At 32.2% G+C, this 21718-nt stretch overlaps 2 protein-coding genes across 4 annotated transcripts in view; one reads left to right on the forward strand and one right to left on the reverse strand.

Moving 5' to 3' along the window:
- LOC139529798 (uncharacterized) overlaps positions 1-13828 on the reverse strand; it is a 37274-nt gene extending 23446 nt beyond the window's left edge. Inside the window, exons 1-12 of the mRNA XM_071325698.1 lie at positions 13669-13828; positions 11026-11117; positions 10029-10091; positions 9366-9421; positions 8465-8609; positions 7850-8003; positions 7350-7395; positions 6871-6963; positions 4851-4945; positions 4102-4203; positions 1180-1344; positions 200-400 (exon numbers count right to left, since the gene is read on the reverse strand). Coding sequence (XP_071181799.1) covers positions 200-400; positions 1180-1344; positions 4102-4203; positions 4851-4945; positions 6871-6963; positions 7350-7395; positions 7850-8003; positions 8465-8609; positions 9366-9421; positions 10029-10091; positions 11026-11117; positions 13669-13674 — 1218 coding nt within the window. The 5' untranslated portion in view covers positions 13675-13828. The remainder of the gene's footprint in view (positions 1-199; positions 401-1179; positions 1345-4101; positions 4204-4850; positions 4946-6870; positions 6964-7349; positions 7396-7849; positions 8004-8464; positions 8610-9365; positions 9422-10028; positions 10092-11025; positions 11118-13668) is intronic.
- A 58-nt stretch (positions 13829-13886) lies between these two features.
- The window catches only part of LOC139529799 (rho family-interacting cell polarization regulator 2-like), an 80865-nt gene continuing 73033 nt past the window's right edge, over positions 13887-21718 (forward strand). The window contains exons 1-2 of one of the 3 annotated variants that reach the window (XM_071325707.1): positions 13887-13938; positions 14811-14853. The gene's annotated coding sequence lies outside the window, so the exon portion shown is untranslated. Of the gene's footprint in view, positions 13939-14693; positions 14854-21718 lie in introns of those variants that run through there. The other 2 variants (XM_071325711.1, XM_071325705.1) reach the window with 2 other exon arrangements.

Below are 21718 nucleotides of genomic sequence, written 5' to 3' on the forward strand. Positions count from 1 at the left end.
TACTAACCAGGACGGGTACTCCACTACACGGTCCAGGACTAGTCCCAACCGAACCCCACCGTGTACTGGGACCTGCTACTATTACACAAATATTGGGGGAAGTTTACTACTTTTTGTTTTCTTTACACAACAAAACAATTGGACAACAGTCACAAACTGACTTAACACAGGACACATAAGAGAATATCATTAAACAAACCTGTTCATATTCATCAGCCATATACTTTGTACAACTATTGATAAGGCGTGGTATATCCAATTCCACAGAAGTTTGATAGATGTCAAGGACATTGCTAGGGTAAATATATTTGCCAATTTCCTCTGAACATTTCTTCTTTATGACAGGTAGTACAAATTGGGTACTTGCTCTCATTAGTGGAATACAAGTATCCTTGGTTACCTAAAAGTAAAGTGCATACCAAACTGAGCTGAAATCAGGCTCTTACTATTTTATTTAAACTTGTGTGCATTTAATTGTCAGCTGTGAAAAGTGAGTCTTGCTCATTGTTGAAGGCCATGCAGAGATCTGAGTGTTTGGTCAAATAATTGTTTTTTGTAAGATAATTTTGGTTCATAGACAATCAAACCCCATCTCCTTATACTTACGAGACAACAAAATGTGTCACTTTTATTCTTGATTCTTAAGCTTTACATTCTATTTCTAAATTTCTGATAATGATATAAAATTTTAAACTTTTAAAAAATTGGTAATAAATACCACTTATGGTATTTAATCAAAGGAATGTGTACTAATATGCAACATGGTTGCAGTTTCAACAAGGTTGCTAGGTGGTAGTTAAATGTCCCCAACCACTGTGTAAATGACAAATTCAATTTTGTGTACAGTAAAGATTTGTGTAACAAGAACATGAATATATTATAAAGTGTATTTGAGCTTTTGTATTTGTTCCTGTTATTTAATAGGCAGGACAGTGTGTATTTGTGGTACAATAGTAGAAAAAAATTGTTAAGATAGTGATATGCTGTTAGTGAAAAAGTGTAAAGTTGACTTAAAAGAGAGTCAATTTATGAGCAAAATACAGAATTTCAAAACTTTTTCTTCAGATCTTATTTCTTTGTCTAGAATATTAGCTTCTGTCCAAGTATCACAACAATCCATAACAGTTTACACATTTATCATGACTATAAAATGAAATCACAGACTGTCTTTCATCCTACCTCATATTCCTCGGTATACAAAAAGGAAATAATCTGTACAAATACATCTGCTGTAATATCGTCTAATTTAATGGAAGGGAGATAATCCCCATATACTGGTGGCTGCTCATCCTCTTTATCAATCAGCATTTCTCGGAAAAATTCACTTCTCCCATAGAAAAATATCTGAAACACAAAAATATATTACTTGCAACATATATGAGGGTCAGGACCTTTTTCAGAATGTCGGGATCGGGTGTTTTTAAGCTTAGGATTTCGGGATTGATCCTTTCTGGATCAGGGAATTCTTTTTTTGAATTTTGTAATGTCGGGTTTAAATTTCTTTAAATTCGGGACCTTGGGATTTCATGTTTTAAAGTCTGGGATTTCGGGACCAGGACCCCTCTGACAACCCCCCCCCTTTATATATGGTTGTATTAAGACAAATACATATAATCTATACTCTCTGCATCATCTTTGTGTGGGGTATAATGATGATTTATCATTCTAACAAAAAGTTTGCTGATTTTAAACCTAAACAAGAATGTGTCCAAAGTACACAGATGCCCCACTTGCACTATAATTTTTCATGTTCAATGGACCGTGAAAGGTCATATCATAACGAACATGTGTACTCAGTTTCAAGTTGATTGGACTTCAGCTTCTTTAAAAACTACCTTGACCAAAAACTTTAACCTGAAGCGGGACAGACAGACAGACGAACGAATGAATGAATGGAAGAACGAACGGACGCACAGACCAGAAAACATAATGCCCCTCTACTATCGTAGGTGGGGCAAAAAAATGCAAAACATATTTGCTTTTGAAGGTCTAGATTTTTTTTATCAATGATTGGCAATTTTCATATCTATTGATAGAGATAACTTAATCCAATCACCAAATAATAAGGGAATTGAGTCTTGCAGCCCATCTATACCTTTATGATTAGAGTTCCAACACTGTTGTAATATAGAATTATGACTTAACAAGAATGTGTCCTCAGTACACGAATGCCCCACTCGCACTATCATTTTCTATGTTCAGTGGACCGTGAAATTGGGGTAAAATCTCTAATTTGGCATTAAAATTAGAAAGATCATATCATAGGGAACATGTGTACCAAGTTTGAAGTCGATTGGACTTCAACTTCATCAAAAACTACCTCGACCAAAAACTTTAACCTGAAGCGGGACAGACGGACGAACGAACGAACGGACGGACGAACGGACGCACAGACCAGAAAACATAATGCCCCTCTACTATCGTAGGTGGGGCATAAAAATATCTGAAATACATAAATATATTATATTGGTTGTATTAAAAACACGTAGTTTTCAGCAATGAATCAGAAACTTTTCTATTTATCAAACTCATCAAAATTTTCTTGAGTAGAAACCTTCATAAAAATGATATAAGTAGTCCAGTCAAACTAAGTATTAACCTCAAACTAATTGCAACAGAAAATGTTTTAGTTATAATCTATAGCATTAAGCCCCAAATATACACAGGAAAATGTCCCCTAAAATCTAACTTGGGGAAAACTCAAAATCAGCATTTTCTAGGGAAATTAACAATGGAAAGGGAAGATAACTGCGCAAAAATGAGCCTTTTTTTGTCAGCTTTTGGTTGATTTTCTTTAAATTCATGTAAAGCATGATACATTGATGGGGTTCGTATGCAGCTATAGTATATCCTCTACTGCTCATGAAATGTACAAAAGGGAGGTGTTGTGGGTATATTCAAATTTATTTTTCATTAGAAATTGCAAATTTGTGGCCTTGTGAGCATTTGGAAAATTATGTGAAAATTTGGTATTGTTTATATCTGTAAATTATATTTTTTCAGCACTTACCTTGTTTAAAGTAACTTTCAACCACAAAAAGAACAATATATGCTTAATTGATTTTATTCAATTTGAGATTCTTTACCTTGACATGTTGAAAATTTAAGATATGGTCAACTAATGAATTACGAAATTTAGGTTGTAGTTTGATAAAAGATAGGAAAACACCTTAAAAGTTGTTAGTAATACTCTAAAGATGGCTAAAATATCAAGAATCATAGAAGCAGTAAAGTTATAATTTTTTATTAATTTTTATTGATGTTTCTGCCTTTTTTGCAGAGTTATCTCCCATTTCAATTCAAATCTCCATAGGAATTTTAAAATCATGATTTTTTAGTCTTCCTAAAGTTATATTTTGTGGAACTTTTTCTGTGTATATTTGGGTTATAATGCTAAAGATTAAAACTTTAAAATCTTCAATTACTTTGAGGTTAGGGGCAGATTTATGCTAGATTTACTGGACTAAATGGAGCCAAAAAGAACTGAAGACATTATCTCGGAGGCAAGAATTAATATGGAATTTATTTACCCTTTTTCCTCCAGATAAAATAGTTCACAATTTCAGATTTTTCATGGTTTTGATCAGTGAAAACCTTCACCTAAATTTGTTAAGGATCAGGAAAAGGTTAAGGTGCTGGGGTAGCATGCAGATGACTAGATGGCCCATTATACCCTCTGCAAAGTCTTTGTGTTGGGTATAAAAAGGATTGATTATTCTAACCTTAAGTTTGAAAAATTTATACCTAAAAAAAAACAAACATATCTGCTTTTGAAAGTCTTCATTTTTTTAATTTATGAATGGCTATAGTCACATCTACTGATAGAGATAACTTTATTCAAATCTTTTATGCAGTCAAATAAAAACCTACTGGCAGGGATAGTTTTTGTTCAATCAAGGACCTTCAATAAGATATCCCTGCCAAGTCTAGTCCAGCATTTAAGAATGAGATATAAAATGGTAATGGAATGCTCACTGACTATAGAGGATTGATGCAACATGAGGCAAATAACTCATTCATGGCAGACTGTGCAGATTTTTTTTAAATAGATTTAAAACTGAAATCTCAGATCCTCTCCCTGGGTCTGGTTTATATACTGACCTTATGACACTTAAATGAGTGACCTTGAACTTCAAATACAATATCTGGGTATGTTTTCTTAACATCCAAACGACAAGCTTCATTCTCACCATGAGGAGCTGCCTGCAAAAGAAAAAAATAACATTTGTTTCATATTTTTTTTCCCTTGGGTTTTGCTCATTGTTTACATCTATTCTTTTAATTGTAAAAATACCCTTGGGACTACTTGAGTATCGCAATAATAAGTACTCACTCTCTGATACATACATCAATCTTTAGATTTTCCTGAAATCGTAAAAAAAACCTCATTTTTTTTAATTCCTCAGAAATTGCATTAATAAATGCATGCAATAATTTCTGAATTTACAGTACTGTTTTTTTTTTTTATCTATTTCATTTTTTATGTCTTAACACTGTTAATTTCCTTTTATCGGTAATTCGTATATTTTCCCTTTGATTTTACTGCCTAATATTTTCGAGTATCAATGTACTGGCTGTATCACTGAAAATATTAGGCAATACATTATGTGACGTCATAATTACCGATAAACAGAATAATAGGTAGTTTCGTTTTTGTTACTGACTATATCATGTGGAATATCTTAACTCGCCCTAATGGGCTCGTATAGATATTCCATATGATATAGTCATGGTGTCAAAAACGAAACTACCTATTATTCTATATATAGTATGCTATATGTTAATGACAGCTATAAAAGTTATAAACTATCCATCATTAATTAGTCTTTACATTAGTGACTACTACTTACTACAGATGGCGATACTGCTGCTGTTACTAAGCAACCAAAATCTTTCTTTAAGTCTTTCAAAAGTTGCTGATGTTGTATTGAATGTAAACTTTTGTCTGGAAAATATTAAAGTTACAATAAATAATAATGAACATGAAATTGATCCCTTTACCATTAAAGAAAGGGGTGTTGGAGGTTGGAGGGGTCCTGATCCGAAATTCGGGGCTTAAAAACATGAATTCAAGAGGTCCCGAATTTAAACAAATTTAAAATCCTGACATCCCGAAATTAAAAAAAAATGAATTCCCAGATCCCGAAAGGATCAATCCTGAAATCCTGAGCTTAAAAACATAGGATCCCGACCTCGAAAGCATTCTTAACTACAAACCAAAATTCTTTTAGAAGTTAAGCTACTTATTGTTTCTCAGGTGTAAATTTACTAGTTCTGGTTATGAAGAGCTTAAAAACATTTTTATTTTTATGGAAATATCTCACATTTTGATAAAACTAAAGGCTCTAAAGAGCCAGTGTCGCTAACCTTGGTCTATGTGCATATTAAACAAAGGACACACAGATGGATTCATGACAAAATTGTGTTCTGGTAATGGTGATGAGTTTGTAGATCTTGTTTTACTGAACCTTCTTGCTGCTTACAATTATCTCTATCTATGCTGACTGGCTTTAGAAACGCAACTCATTTTGTAGAATTTTTTTTACCAAATCAGGTTTGATCCTCATACAACTACTTTTCATGCTTATCATACTTCTTTTTCTTTCGAAAAAATCAATATCTGACTTACCTATGGTTATTAAACATACCGAATTAGTGAGATTGCACTAATTTCATTTGCGAAACAGACCTACAGCCGCAACGTCAACTGCTAATCAAATTGCTAAATGCCATTTTGCACATATTTATGCCATAAATGTTTCCCATAAATTGAACTGCCAAAGAATCGACTGCAGAAAAACATTTAAAGCCTTAATGTTCAACCGCATTATTGCCAAAACCCATTGTAATGGGTGGGACATCAGTAAAATCAGAAAGTGAAAAACAGAACCCAAAACATGCCGAACAGAATTGATTGACCTTTCTGATAATCATTTTGGCGTTTGTTACAGGCAGTCATTGCTTCTGACAATTACACGTTCATTGGTAAGAGTAAAACCAGGGTTTCAGTGTATAGCATAATATTTGAAAGTTGAAAATGACGTAATCAATTCAATTTTCAACCTGGCATTTTTTTTTTTTAAATTGAAGTAATGAAAGAACTTTCTGTACATAACTTTGTTTACAAAAATATGAATATTTGAAAATGAGAGTTACAAAGAATAATCTAGTGTTGCGTTTCTAAAGTCGGTCAGTATATAATGAACTTGGCCCTGTAGTTACAGTGAAAATATTTTGTAAAAATTTACAAAATTTATGAAAATTGTTAAAAATTGACTATAAAGGGCAATAACTCTTTAAGGGGTCAATTGACCATTTGGTCATGTTGACTTATTTTTAGGTATTACTTTGCTGTACACTATTGCTGTTCACAGTTTATCTATATCTATAATAATATTCAAGATAATAAACAAAAGCTGAAAATTTTTCTTAAAATTACCAACACAATAACGGTTAGCTGGGCAGATACATCTCTTCATCTGACGAACAATTTTTTTTCCCTGTCAGATTTGCTCTAAATGCTTTGGTTTCAGAGATATAAGCCAAAATCTACATTTTACCCCTGTGTTCTATTTTTACCCATGTCAGCCATCTTGGTTGGATTTCCGGGTCACCAGACACATTTTTCAAACTAGATACCCCAATGATGATTTCGGCCAAGTTTGGTTAAATTTTGCCCAGTAGTTTCAGAAGAGAAGATTTTTGTAAAAGTTACAACCGATGGACGCCAAGTGATGAAAAAAAAAGAGTTAAAAAAAAAGAATATTGTGAAGGTTCTTTAATAAACTTATTATAAATTGATTTGACAAATTTCAGATTTTGACCTTCTTTAAGTGAAACAATACTAGGGAAATTAGCCCCAACTCTTACCTCTTTCTAATATTTCAGCTAAATTGTTAAACTGTAAGAACTTAGCTAACGCTACTGTCTTATTCCTTTGTCTTTTTTCAATAACCAATCTACCTGTAATAAAATAAACAGATTAAAAGACATAATGCAATCCTCTGATTCCTGGTTCCAGTTTGGTTTTCATTTTTGGTCCTTTTTGGTTTTATCATCTCTTTCACATTTGTATTAGAATTTGAACTTTCTAAAATTTTTGGCTTCAAAGAGTCCCTGAGGGAAGAAATTGTGAAAAATGCACAACTGGTGCAGTAAAATTGGTAGTGTTAATGTTATATATAAATTTCTTTAATGATAGAATTATTAAAAGTCCGCTAAAGTTGGCCAGTAAAACATAATAAATCTACAATTTTATTTACATAGAACATAAGTATTATTTAAAGACTCTGCCAGACATGGATACGAATAAAACTAGCAGTCATGTTTATTAATGTGAGCATCCTTACCTGTATAAATAAAATGAAGAATTGGTCCAAAAACATCAGCACATATCTGTAACATAAATGTTTTAAAATAAAATACGGAAAAGTGGTACTATGATTGCCAATTAAACTATAATGCATTAATGACTCAAGGACATAATGATTTTTTCAATCTCTTACATTTTTTTTAGATATAAGCCAAAAACTGCAGTTAGAGCATATGATCTATCTTTAGCTATATAAGCCATTGTTTCGATGAACCAACACCTGAGATAGATGTTTTGAAAAGGATATTGTAAGAAACAGTTATATAAAGTTTGGCTCAAATCTTTTAAAAGCAGTTTCATAGATTTTTTTAAAAGTTTTAAGGAAACCTATAATTGTTAATTTTCTACACATTGTGACTTGGATGTAGAGTTGTCTCATTGGCACTCATACCAAGTCTTTATTTTTATATAAATATAAGTTGTTATCTAAGTTTTGAGGTGTATCTTTCCTTCAGGACCTTGCATATTTTAACTTACACATTTTTTAGTTAATGCAATCCTGCCATTAGTATTATGCTGAAACAATTCTGCAAAGAATCTACATCTCACAGACAAAATACAACGATGTGCTAAATATAGTTGACCTTGAATTTCAAGTTCAATGTCATATCCTGGTTGTCTCTCATATAACCTGAAATAAACCAAAAAGTTACTAAAAAATTTAAGTTTATTTTAGGACACTGGTCTGTTGAGAAAGTTCTAAGCTAAAACTATTATGACTAGATTTTCCACATTGCTAAAACAATTGATTTACTGATTGATTGATTGATGTTTATAGCCACTTTCAACAATTATTTTGCTATTTTGCAGCAGTCAGTTTCTATAAGTGGAAGAAGCCATGGAGATCCCTTCAAACAATTGATTCAAGTAAAAGATGTTTCATGTTTGGAAAAAGTGGAAATTGTGCCATTTTACCTGTTATTAATAAACTGAGATAGCATTTAATCTATGTTTTTGTTCTACCACGAATAAATCATGTCTGATAAATTATTGTCTGTAATACCACAGCTATTTCCATTGTTTTGCTGTGCTAGTTAAAACATATTTTGTTATGCTGTGTTTTAGTAAGTAGAATATCAATTAAAGTCTTACTGTTGTAAATACTCCACATATTTAAGATCTGTACTTTCCACAATTAAGGAACATTCATACTGCTTTAAAACTTGTCTGATGTCATTAGTCAAAGAAGACAGAAAGCATCTCTGACTGTCTACACTGTTAGTGTCATATCTTGCTCCTGTGAAAATATATAAAAAAAAAAAATTAAAACAAATTCCATTTCAGGGGGTCTGAATAAGGTCTACAGAATGGAGAATAATGGACATATAATATAACTCATGTATAACGATTTTTCTGCACTCTCAACAGTTAAATTTTAATTATTGAAAAAGCTTGGCAAGCCTCATGCTTTAAAAATTGAAATTTTAATGTCTCAAACAATAATATCGTAACAAACTTGTTGTAATGGTGAAATATATATATGTTAATGACTAAACTGTCTCCTGATGAGTAGTAAACCCAACAGGTACCAGTAGTGGATTAAGAACTGCTTACCTAGTTTGGGATTGATTTGCTTTTATTTTCGTTGTTATATTTTGTATTTTTTGTTCTTGTTAGGCCAATCTTTAGTTTTCTGTGTAGTGTTTGGACTGTTTTGTGTTTTGGTTGTTTTCTTTTGACCTTAGCCTGTTGTTGTTATCATCAATGTCTGGTTTTGATTGCCTCCTGAGAGTTATCTCCCCTGTTTTTAAAACTTATGACAAATGAGGGGAGGGGGGGTGTTGGGAGGTTGGAGGGGTCCTGATTCTGAAATCAGGGGCTAAAAATATGAAATCAAGAGGTCCCGAATTTAAAGAAATTTAAAATCCTGACATCCCGAAAGGATCAATCCTGAAATCCTGAGCTTAAAAACATAGGATCCTGACGTCCCAAAAAGGTCCTCCCCCCCACCCCCCTCACATATGTAATCATACAAAACAGCCATCATAATTACCATTTTGTAGCAGATATTTGACAGCATTCAGATGTCCACACAAACAAGCCAAGTACCTGTAAAATAATGGTAAAGATTTTCACCAGGATGTATCATAACATTCAACTACATGTAATTCATTCCCTGTTTATTTTTTACAAAAACTTTATATGAAGTCATTCTTTACTTTGTATGTTTAACCAAGTGATTTTGCCAATAAAAGTTCTAGCTGACTTTTCATGGAAATTAATTAATAAATTTTATTTCTTTTGAAACTGTTGAAGGAAAACTTGATTGTATTTGAAAATCTTCAAACTTTCATAGTACTTATATTGGTATATGTATATCTTGATGAAAGCAGAAAACAGAATATTAGATATATTAAATGTAAAGGTTGACGTCAGCCAAATACAAATGAAATTTGAATGTTACATTATGTTCAATTGCAGAATTCTTAATTACCAAAGTCTTGTCCATTTCCATGAAAATTCCAATAAGTACATATAATATACCGTACTAAAAATGGTAAAACAGAATCTGTTATACATTTGTACTTCCAAAGGAGTATTTTGAAATCAGGGAAATTGTTTAAACTCTTTAATATTTTATCAAAATTGTGTCGATAACCAGGCATTTTTATTTGATATAAGTAAACACTGGTATTCTTAAATCTGTTATACTTACAAAGGAGTATTATCCCAAGCGTCAGTAGTATTAACATTGATGCCCTTGCCTTCTATGAAACGACTGAAAAATATATATACAAACTTTAGTTAAGGGTTTTTATACAAAATATATATCAAAAGATTTCACTTTTTGAAGACATCAGTCAAAAGAAGCTATAGTGAATAATTTCTTAAGAAAATGATTGAATCATGCTGAGGGATGAACAAAAATTTGCCTTTTAACATAGTTGGGGTAAATTTAGACGAATTATAATATATATATATATATATTGTGAAGTTGAAATCATTCCTTTGTAAATTTTATAGGTGGCATCACAAGTTGGTTGACTAGATCTGGAAATCAGTTTCACAGATGATATCAGATTTGTTCCTTATGTCGTTACTACAATCCTGTTACCTTTTCACTAATGTGACCAACCAAATTAGACTTATTACTGGGTTTGTATTAACATAAGCAACACAACAGGTGCCACATGTGGAGCAAGATTTGCTTACCCTTTCATAGCACCTGTACATTTGCATAACACACTTGTGCTTTATTGTCCATTTGACTCTATATTTAAATAGGTAAAGTCACATAGTACAAAGAAATAATCCTGATCCTTCAAATTCATTTCATGTGGGACTTTCTGTTTTAAATTTTTGTTGGAGTTCAGTATTTTCGTTATTTGACTTTTTCAAACCACTTGAATGTTGTTTTTGTTTTTGATTGGAATGTTGTTTTTGTTTTTGATTGGAAGGCTGTTACACTATGTATACTTCATCAGGCAATCAACACTTCAAAAAAAAAAAAATAGAGACCTAATTGGAAACTTTTTTTTAATTATACACCAAAACTTAATAGTCAGATAAGGCATCTATCATATGTCAGAAAAAATTAAGGGAAAATATCAATTTGAAAAAATGGATTTTTTGATTTTGTTTCTGCTAATATATAGTTCTAGGTCAAGTGGACAATAAACAGAAATTTAGTGTGTTTTGATCCAAGTAAATACCTGATAGACTTAACATCACCAAGTCTGACACTTCTAAAAAAATCTTTCAAGTCTTGACTTTTCTCTCTTCCATTTCTGACTGACTGTTTATCCTAAAAGTATTCAAATATAAATTAATAAATGGAGGTGTCCACTTGCATTTATAAATAATGTTAAAAGTGATATGACCCAAATTTAAACTTGATCTCTGTTTTGAGGTAATAAACATTGTGTAGAAGTTTCATAACATATGGTTGAGGCAAACTAAAGTAAGAGAATGGAAACCAATTTTGGCACATAAACATATGAACACTTAATGCCTGCTCTGGTAAAAACTGGTAAATAAAATTATGCATACCTGCCAACTATCACTATTTGCAGGGGATTTCCCACATGGAGGCTCCCAAATGGAAATTTCGAAAGAGCAATTTTGTTCACAATTTTAAACAAAACAATCAATTTTACAATGTCAATAGGCTTGTATGAGTGTGAAAAAGCCAAAACACAACATTAAAATGTATTTGAAGGCCCCTTATGGTGTTGTGGGACTATAAGAGCCATCTTGCACGTAAAACCCCCATTGGCATTTTGAAAAGTTGGCAGGTATGATTATGAGGCACATAAAAATTGAAAAACAACTATCAGCACCACAGTATTGGTTCAAAATATAAAAAAAAAGATGTGGTATGATTGCCAATGAGACATCTCTTCACAAGAGACCAAATGACACAGATATTAACAACTAAAGTTCCCTGAACTGCCTTCAAAAATGACCAAGCCCATACCACATAGTATGCAGCCATAAAAAAGTCTGAAATGACAAATGTAAAACAATTCAAAAGAAAAAACAGAATGCCTAATTAATGTTCCATTAATATATATGAACAAAGAACAGATCAAATTTATTCGATCATTGTGTCATGTGTGTGTTTATTTGTCACTTTTTGACGGATATTTAATAGTGTGTCTTTCTATGTTGTGATGTTATACTACTGTTATACTACTGTTTCAGAAAAAGGAGAAGGTTTTGTACCTTTAAAACATTTAATACCGCTCCAATTGTTTGCACCTGTCCTAAGTCAGAAATCTGATGTTCAGTGGTTGTTGTTGGTTTATGTGGTTTATAAGCTAGTGTTTCTCGTTTTTTATATAGATTAATTAGACCTTGGTTTTCCCATTTGAATTGTTTAACACTGTTACTGTTAAAAGTCATTTGCCAAGAATTTTTACCGTAAGTCGTCACAAATATCCCCAATTAACCCTTTCAACGCTATGCACGGCATATGCCGCGATGACATACGCCGTCCACCACTGCTATTCACGGCATATGCCGCGATGACAACGGATTTTTCATAAGGACTCTTAAACAATTCGGTTTTCATTCGGGTCCTCTCTAATTTTTCCTTGTATGAATCGAGGATATGCAAGGTCTCATTTGCTCTTGAAATCCCGGCAATTTTTATTGTAAAATCATGCAGTAGAAGGAAAATTGAAGGAAAATAAAAACAAATATTTTGACAAATGCAAATGGCGGAAATCGGAAACGAAGCTGTAAATATGGAAATATTTCAGCATTTCTATGGCGAAACTCACGACGAGGATTAGTTAAAAGGTTTCTTGCTATCTCAATGTGTTTATTACATTCAATTCGTGTGGGAAATATGATTTGATCGATCATTACAAGACGTAGAAAAAGGGGGGAAAACGGAGGTTGACTGAAAATTTTGAGGACGGAGCCACTGATTTGTGCCATAATTACATAATACGTTGTGTATGGTGCAATACGCTACGGAATCGAGCAATTGGTGTCTTCTTTATTATATGGCAGATAAAAAAACAAAATAGATGAAGACTAAAAGTAGTTTTTATTCAAAATTCAACACAAATGTAATAAATTACACCTTTTACCTGTTAATTACCTGAAAATGCAGGTAACCTGATAAAAATTTTGCTGAAATAACTGCCTAACATTACAGTTCATACTCTCCTGAGCATTTTTCATGCAATAACTTTATCTGTATCTCTTATAATAAAAAAGATACACCAGTCTGAAAAGAAATATACTGTTCTAATGAATGAACACAAAAAAAATGCAGCAGCAGCAGCCATTTTTCTATTTTTTTGTGTAGCGTTGAAAGGGTTAAGACCCTCAGACCACAGACACTTGTTTCTATCCATGGGAAGGTAGACTATCCATATAAATAGCTTCTATTTATACGAATAGTTGACCTTCCCATGAATAGAAACAAGTGCCTGTGCCTCATACCTACAGAATGTGTCAACAGTTTGCCAAGGCAGCAACCATTTGATTTTCTGGGGGGGGCTATGGTTTTTTTTTCTATGTAAACTTTTTTTTTCGCCTGCGGCGAAAAACAATCTATTTTTTTCGCGACAAGTCGAAAACAAATTTTTTCTTTCAATTTTAGCATTACATATAGTGGCAGCTGAGGGTGAAACAAACAATTTTTTTCTCAGAATCAAAAACAAATTATTTTTTTCTCCAAAAACTGGAAAAAATCTTTTTTTTCAAAAAAAAAACCATATTCCCCCCCCCCCCCCCCCACCCCCCCCCCCCCCCCCACCCCCCCCCAGAAAATCAAATGGTTGCTGCCTGCTGCCTAAGAATCAGTCAAATATGAACCTCAATTTATTCTAAGTTCTTACCGACATGACAGTCTGTTTCGTTGTTAAACAAACTTATATAATGACAGTTAATCACATTATAATATTTATTAACTGTTATTTTTTGAAAGATCGTACATCCATTTCGAAATCGTGTGCATTGTTGACATTGCAAAGACAGGGGAGATTATTTCCCGCGGTTCCTAAAAAAAAATGTAGAATCGGTACCGGTGATAAATTTCCGTGACAGATAAAATGGCATGATTGATTTGAAGATAGATATGGTGATCAGGACAGGAGCATTTTTGGCAGGTGGCATATCCATTTTAACATGTCAGGGGCGGATGCAGGAATTTTCGAAAGGGGGGGGGGGGGGGGGGGGGGGGGGGGGGGGGGTGTGTGTGCTAACCCAGGGCACCCAGGGCAAAAAGGGGGGGGGGGGGGGGTGCAAAACATATGTCCCGATACAAATGCATTGATCGGCAAAAATAAAGGGTGGGTGCGTAATCCTGCATTTTGAGAAAAAAAAATTAATTATTTATCTTTATTGGACAGAATATTCTGTCATGGGCAAACAAATATATTTTCAGTTATTTGAGCAGACCAGAATATGCAGTTTTTAATAATTCTCTGCACTTGAAACCATTAAATCTGTTGAAACCATTACCTTTAACCTTGCATGTTATAATCATTCATTTTCAGCATCTAGTATATGACCTTGTAATCTACAGTAAAATGTTCATGATATGAACCTTTTTATCTTTAAATATGGAAATTAAATTTTATGAACTTTGCAATTTGAAGCTAAGTCTTTTCAGGATTTCTCCATCAGGAACTCAAAAAGTCCAAATTGACAATTCTTGAATAATTATCTTAATGTACTCTAAAAGGCTATTTGCCAATTCCCGTAATTGACCCTGTAAATAAAGATCCCTCTTTCAGTTGTCTCCCTTATGAGGGACATTATTTTTTATTTATAATGGTGAGCTACCAGAACGTATATTGATAATGCTGCTGTTTATTGAAGATCAGTTTGTGTGAAAGGTTCAGATGATATTTGTTACACTGTAATGAACTGTTTTAAAAGTGGTGAATAATCCATGTAATGTACTATAGGGATGCATAATATGTAATCCATGTGTAAATTGTAGACATGCTTATCTTCACTTCTCACTTAATTACAGATTAATTAAAGATTCTTGTTAATTACCCACACACACAGCAATGGTAAGTACTTAATTATATAATATATAATTTTTTTCTTCAAGAAACTTCAGATGACCACAAGTTTATTTAGATTTTTTAATAAATTTTATATTTATTAAGGGGGTCTCATTGGGGGGTTCTGATCCCGGATCCCTATTTTGTAAGATTCCCTTATCCCGCTTACACTATTTGCGTAAGCAATTCTTATTTTTTTGTAATTTCCTGTGTCCCACTAGACCTCATTTCCCGATAGTTTTCACGGCACAATAATTTGACTTTCATGTGTCACGCTTACAAAAAATCGGCAATCCTGCATCAGGCTTAGACTCCAATGAGACCCACTATTAAAGTACCAAATACTCTTACTTTGCCAATATACACATATTAGGCCGACAAAATGCAATGGTAAGCTATTCATTTAGAAGGTTAGATGTGTCAACTTGACCAGTTTTTAATAACAAAAGATATTCCTGATTTCTTGAAATGATTATTTTGCAATGAAGTAAATGTCATTAAGATATGATTTTCACAAACTAGACATATAATGATCAGGGGTGGATACAGGATTTGGCGTATTGGGGGGGGGGGGGTGCAGAATAAAACTTTGCCGAGCGGAGTGAGGCGAAAAATTTTTTGAGGTTAAAATAATCAAAGTTATTGAAATATTCTTCTAGAGTGGGTGCAATGTAGATAGATATCTTGCAAGCTAGGTGTGGCGAGAAACATTTGTGGTAAAATGAGCGAGAAATTAAAGTTTTAATCTAAAACCGCATAATTTAAATGACAATCTACATTAACCATAAAATTAACAAAAAAATCTATTAGTTTCTTTTCATTGACTACCTCTATATATTTACCAGAAAACGGGACTCACTGCCAGAACAAAGGTAGAATAGAAACAATTCTGAGTACACAAACTGATTCTCCATATAAAAAAAATTAAACGAATTTTATGTCAATGGTTGCTGGGAAAACTGGTGCTAACTGATTCTCCATATAAATAAATTAAACGAATTTTATGTCAATGGTTGCTGGGAAAACTGGTGCTACATTACTATAATTTAATCGAATATATTCGGTGGAAAATGAAGTAGGGACGTCGTATATGCACGCATACAGACAATATTGTGAAATGAAATCGGTAAACTTTAAAATTACTTTAACTCTCCATAACCACTAGCCCTGCCAAACTTCAGTTTCTTTGTTAAGACGAAGGAAATGTGAAGAGTTGACAGATAGACAGGCGAACCGACAGACGCAAAGTGAGACGAAGCAAATGTCGATAGCTCATCTGACCAATATAAGATTTTGAAAACGAAAATTATAACTGGTACAATTTATTTGTCAATTCATAATACATGTTTTTATTTTTGTTCTATTTTCGGAGGTCGTGCTAGACTTTTTACATACTGTAAAAAAAAATGGCCGCTAACCACTAAAATCAAAATGAGATCCTTAAAAAATTGTACGGGTTTGGTCCTTGACCGTTTATGCATGCTTCAGCAAAATTTATATGTTGCAAGTGAGAATCATATATTATTGTCACAGAGATATTAAATAATGAGTCAAATTAACAAACTAACCTCTCACTTGAACAATAATCTTTATCTTTCCTTAAGAAAGAATCTAACTTAGACTGCTTTCTTAATTGGTCGTGCCATGATGAAATAACCCAAATAGCGGGTAGGGAACTTCCACCTTCTTCGTGGGAAAGTGATGTAGGGATGTTTTTGAACTTCGATTATCAAAGAAATTGTTAATTAAAACTGCAACTACAATGTCACAATTGTTTTATTCTAACTGCTGAAAGCCTATGATATTTGTCATCAAACGCAGTACCGGACACCTTCCTTTGAAGTGTAACATGTTTATAGAACTTAAATAAACAATAGGTCAGTTGATTAGTAATCACGTTAAATAATTCTGTTAAATTACTGTTTTATATAGTAAAACTTCTTTGAATGTTAAAACAGATTGAATGCAACGACATTAGGCTAGCTTTCGTCGTCTCTTCGGATACTTATTACGTGCGGACAACCCATGGTTTGCAAATTTTAGGGGGGGGCGCACGCCCCCGCCTAAATCCGCCCCTGATGATTATTAGTTTGCCGAGATGATAGATCAACAGAAGTGGTCTGTATAACTGTCAAAACACACTCAACATTTATAATCAGACTTAATATATTGCAAAGAGGAGGCTGAATGGAATGTAGTGTAATGCATCATTGAAGTTATAATGTTTATTGTGATGGGGGAGGCGAAAAAAAGGGGGGTTGGAAAGCTTATTCTAATGTAGTGTGCATCAATCTAATAACAATAAGTAGAGAATGATTATATTAAAGGTCATAGGTCAAATCTAAAGAGAAAGGGTCTGAGTAATAACATTTTTAGCTCATGTATAAATGTATTGTCCTTGATCATGTTGATCGGTCTTTATAAATAATCATATGATTTAGAAGAAGGATAGGCCTAGTTAATTTTCTATGTAGAAGGTTGAAAAATCAGTATAGTTCTCCCTAGTGCATATTAACATTTGAAATATAGTCTGATGAATAAATCTGATTCTAATCAGGAATACATTTCTATAAGCTTGTATTATATAATTGTTTTACCCTGATCTTATCATTATTTCTTAAAATTTGGTTTATTGTGATGCAATAAATTTAAACAAAAAGGTACTGTTTTAAAACTTTCTTTTTGTTAGTTAATGTCTTAAAGAAATTTCTTGGGAAAATAATAAATAGCCACCTCTAGAACAAGGATCAAGACCAAAAATTGTAAGCATGATATATATCTGCAGGGATGGGTTCTACAGTATTCAATAAACTTGATGCTGATAATATTAGAAAGGAGGATGTCACCATCATTTATTGGTTATTGTTAAACTTTAATGACTTAAAATAAATGGAGATCTGGACATTAAGTTCTGTCATTGAATGATTTATAATTTAAATTTTTCTTTGAACTCTGTGAAGTTCAATTATTGGTTGTACTATTTCTATTCCAGAAGATAAGGTGTGTGGTGTTAGGCCTAAAATAACATATTGTTTGTTTCCCCAATCCCGACTGACCCTGCAAAAATGGAGCTACTCATAAAATTTTATTGTCAAAACCAAGTCAAATATTATTTTATTCATTCCTGATTTTCAGGCTTTCTGGATCATCCGATAATGTTCAAGCTTTTTGGAAAAATAAAATTATTTCCCTACCTACCTACCCACACCTTGCTGACAGGGTCGGGATTGAGGAAACAAACAATATATTAATATAAGCCTTATCATCAATATCGTGAGACATCTTTGGACAATTATGTCTTTAGACATTTCTTTAAGGCATAAACATTATAAAAACATATTTGTCTCAAGATGTGTCTTAACTGCCTTGTTAGATATATACCTATAAAGTTAACAAGAAATTATAGTAAATTATAGATGTAATAAAAGTATCGCTTCAGTCTGAGACTATAAAAAAACACAACACAAAGTATCGGGTAGTCTCAGTTTCGGTCTTCAGCAATAAGTAGAACAGTTTTATAAATTCTGCTGATGACAATCATTATGTTGTAAAATTTTACAGATAAAATTGTGGTTGTCCCCCCTTGCTTGAATAAAAAAGCTTAAATTATTAAATCAAGTTATGCCAATTTTTTTTTTTTGATTTACCAATGTTTACCAAAATAAACTAAAAAATACCTGTTGGTAAAAATATATTCAACAAATCTGATAAGGGTTTGATTTATTTAAGATATTATCCATTATAGGACATTTCTTAAGTCAAAATTTGTAAGTATAACTCGACATCAGTACCTTGAGACATCTTGAGACAATTGTGTCTTTAGAAATTTCTATAACCCTTTCCTCCTGTGTAGTTGAAACGTCTTAACCTACGTCTTAATACCTACGAAAAAACTTTATCAAACTTAAATAAACTTTGTATCTGATATAAAAAGGATATTCATGGGGAGATCTGACTGTAATTTCTTTGATGAAATATTCGTTATAGCAATTCATTAATACTAGAAACCTAATGATTTTTTTATGGAAAAAATCCTATGCAAATCAAGTATGTAAAACAATAAATCCATGGAGGAAAGGGTTAAGGCATAAGCATGATAAAGACACATGTTTTTCTCAAAATACATGTTAAAAAAAATTATCATTTGCCTTGTGAGGTCTGTTTTTACGTATAAAGTTAACTAGAAACGATAGAAAGTGATAGATATAATAAAAGTATTGTTTCAGTCTGAAATATGGAACGCCATCACTGCCTTATAAGAAGAAACTACAATGACATGATGCAAATGTTGCTTACAAGATGTGAATTCTCCTTCATATGATGTGAATTCTTCTTTACATGATGTTAATTTTTCTTTACATGATGTGAATTCTACTTTACATGATGTGAATTCTTCATTACATGATGTGAATTCTTCTTTACATGATGTAAAATCTTCTTTACATGATGTAAAATCTTCTTTACATGATGTGAAAACTTCATTACATGATGTGAAAACTTCATTACATGATGTGAACACTTCTTTACATGATGTGAACACTTCATTACATGATGTGGTTTCCTCTTAATATGATGTGAAAACTTCATTACGTGATGTGGTTGTTTCATTACTTAATCTGAAAGTTTTATTACATGATGCGAAAATTTCTTTACGTTATGTTAAAAAATCTTTTATGTCGTATTTCTATTACAATATGCCAAACTATATACATCGTAATGTCAAATTGGTATTACGAGGTAAGAAACACATATGACGTTATGTGAACACTTCATTATGTCAAAACATCTTTATAAGAACACGGGACCTCTCGGACGTTATTATTGTTATTCAGACTCCTTGAATTTTTTCTAAAGCTTTAGGGTAAAATATTTTGCCTCCTAACATCTATTTTTATTTTCATAAAAATCTTCAATAGCTAATTTTGAGATCCAATTAATACCAATGCAAATGCAAGGTAAAATTCCAAGTCATCTTTTTCCCGCCATTTTTTAAAACTGAAATATCTCAAGAAGGAGCTCCATGACCTATCAATATCTTTTAGCTTATTTTGTTCCTTAGCTGATGCTCTTTAGACTTATAGTATCAATTTTAATTTCTGGATTTTTTTTAAATTTCAACTAAGTACATGCTTAAATGCATTTAAAGGGAGCTGAATATAAAATTTCTGTAAATTATGAGTGATGCTATACATTTTTATTTAAAAAGCTTATAAGCATGGCCGTGCCATATTTAAAATTTTCTTTTTAAGTGTAAGTCATTTTTTTATATATTTATATAAATTTAGGAACCTAATTTAAATGAATTTTATATGAAAATATTACTTTTTAGAGGCAATTTTGGCAAACCCCTTCCAAAAAATATTCAAAAATACTTCTCCTATTTCATGTATATCCAGAAGCTATACTTTACATGTACAATTATTTCACTTACGTTACTTTGTTACATATCTCACTTTGAAATTAATAAATCTATTAACTTATCTTAACTTAAAAAAATAAATCCATACAAAACTGGCTAAGAAGTGATACACAAACATAAGAAGTGTGGACAAAGAAGAACAGTATGGGTAGTATCCAGCATTCTGAAAGTATTGCATGGCAATACATAGTCCCCTACCAGTTAAAATTCATTATTCTCAAACAGAAAATTTGAAATTAATGTGTAAATTGTAATGTTAAAAGTAGATACCAAATATCAAATCAATATAAAGGTAGTTAGACAAGCATGACTAAAACATGTGCAGAACATTGTGTGATTTTTCTAGGTCTAAGGACCATTTGAATTTGCAAAAATTTCATCAAATCAAAACTAAATTTAAACTTGATCTGTAACTTGTAATGATAAAAACAAATTTCAAATCTAAATCTGTAAGTTAATGACAAAAACAATAGTGGAAAATTTATTTCTTGCATTATTTTTCTAAGTTCGAGGACAATAACATTGCAAACACAATTCGCACTTGATCTGTAACTTGTCATGGTTTTACTAATAATTTGTATGTCAAATTTTAAGTCAATATCTTTAAAAAAACAAAAAAGTGAATTTTCTAAGTCCAAGGGCCATAACTCTGCAAAAAATCCTCAAACCGTTACAAAATTTGAACTTGATCTGTAACTTGTCATGCTTATATTATATACTAAATATCAAATCAATATCTTCAAGCATGGCCAACAACAGTGACATATCTCTTGCACGTAAAAGACATCCTTGTAGATTTCGAAACCGAGTAGGCTAATGCCGCTACAAGGCAGCACTCGCATTTGCAAAATGGAAAGGGATTTATATAAGTTGCAAAACGTGTTACCGAATCCATTATAAATAAATATGTTTTAAACTAAAATATGTGGAGAGCTAATTTTCCGGACGGACATTCTGACAGACGGACAAAGTGCAAACCTAAAGTCCCCTTCAACTTCGTTGGTAAAGGGACCCATAAACGTTTAGTATATAATACTGAGGTTTCCTAAAATATAAACCTTATAATAGTTTAATAAATGTGCCTAGTTAATTCCCCTTACTTTTGGATAGATTAATTATTTGATGATTAAATGTTTATTTTAAGTTTTATTTGATTTAAACTCCATAGTGAGATAAAAGTAAGGATTGTTAATTTAACCGTTTTAGTATTTAACTTTTGATGTTTCTGTAATGTTTTATGAATATTAGTTTATTCAATTTGTCTTCAGTACCTTCAATGTAAAAGTTATCCGGTTTAATGACAATATAAGAATTTTAATTGTTTTTTTTTCAGTCGGAGTCGGCCTTGTACAGGCCTCCAAATACTCACCGGACTGTATCAGTCCACTTCAGTTTCGAGTTAGTCACCACTTCGGTGCAGTTCGCTAGAGTTAGTCACCTCTTCTTGGTGCA

This window comes from Mytilus edulis, chromosome 7, assembly GCF_963676685.1.
Source record: "Mytilus edulis chromosome 7, xbMytEdul2.2, whole genome shotgun sequence".
Lineage (NCBI taxonomy): Eukaryota > Metazoa > Mollusca > Bivalvia > Mytilida > Mytilidae > Mytilus > Mytilus edulis.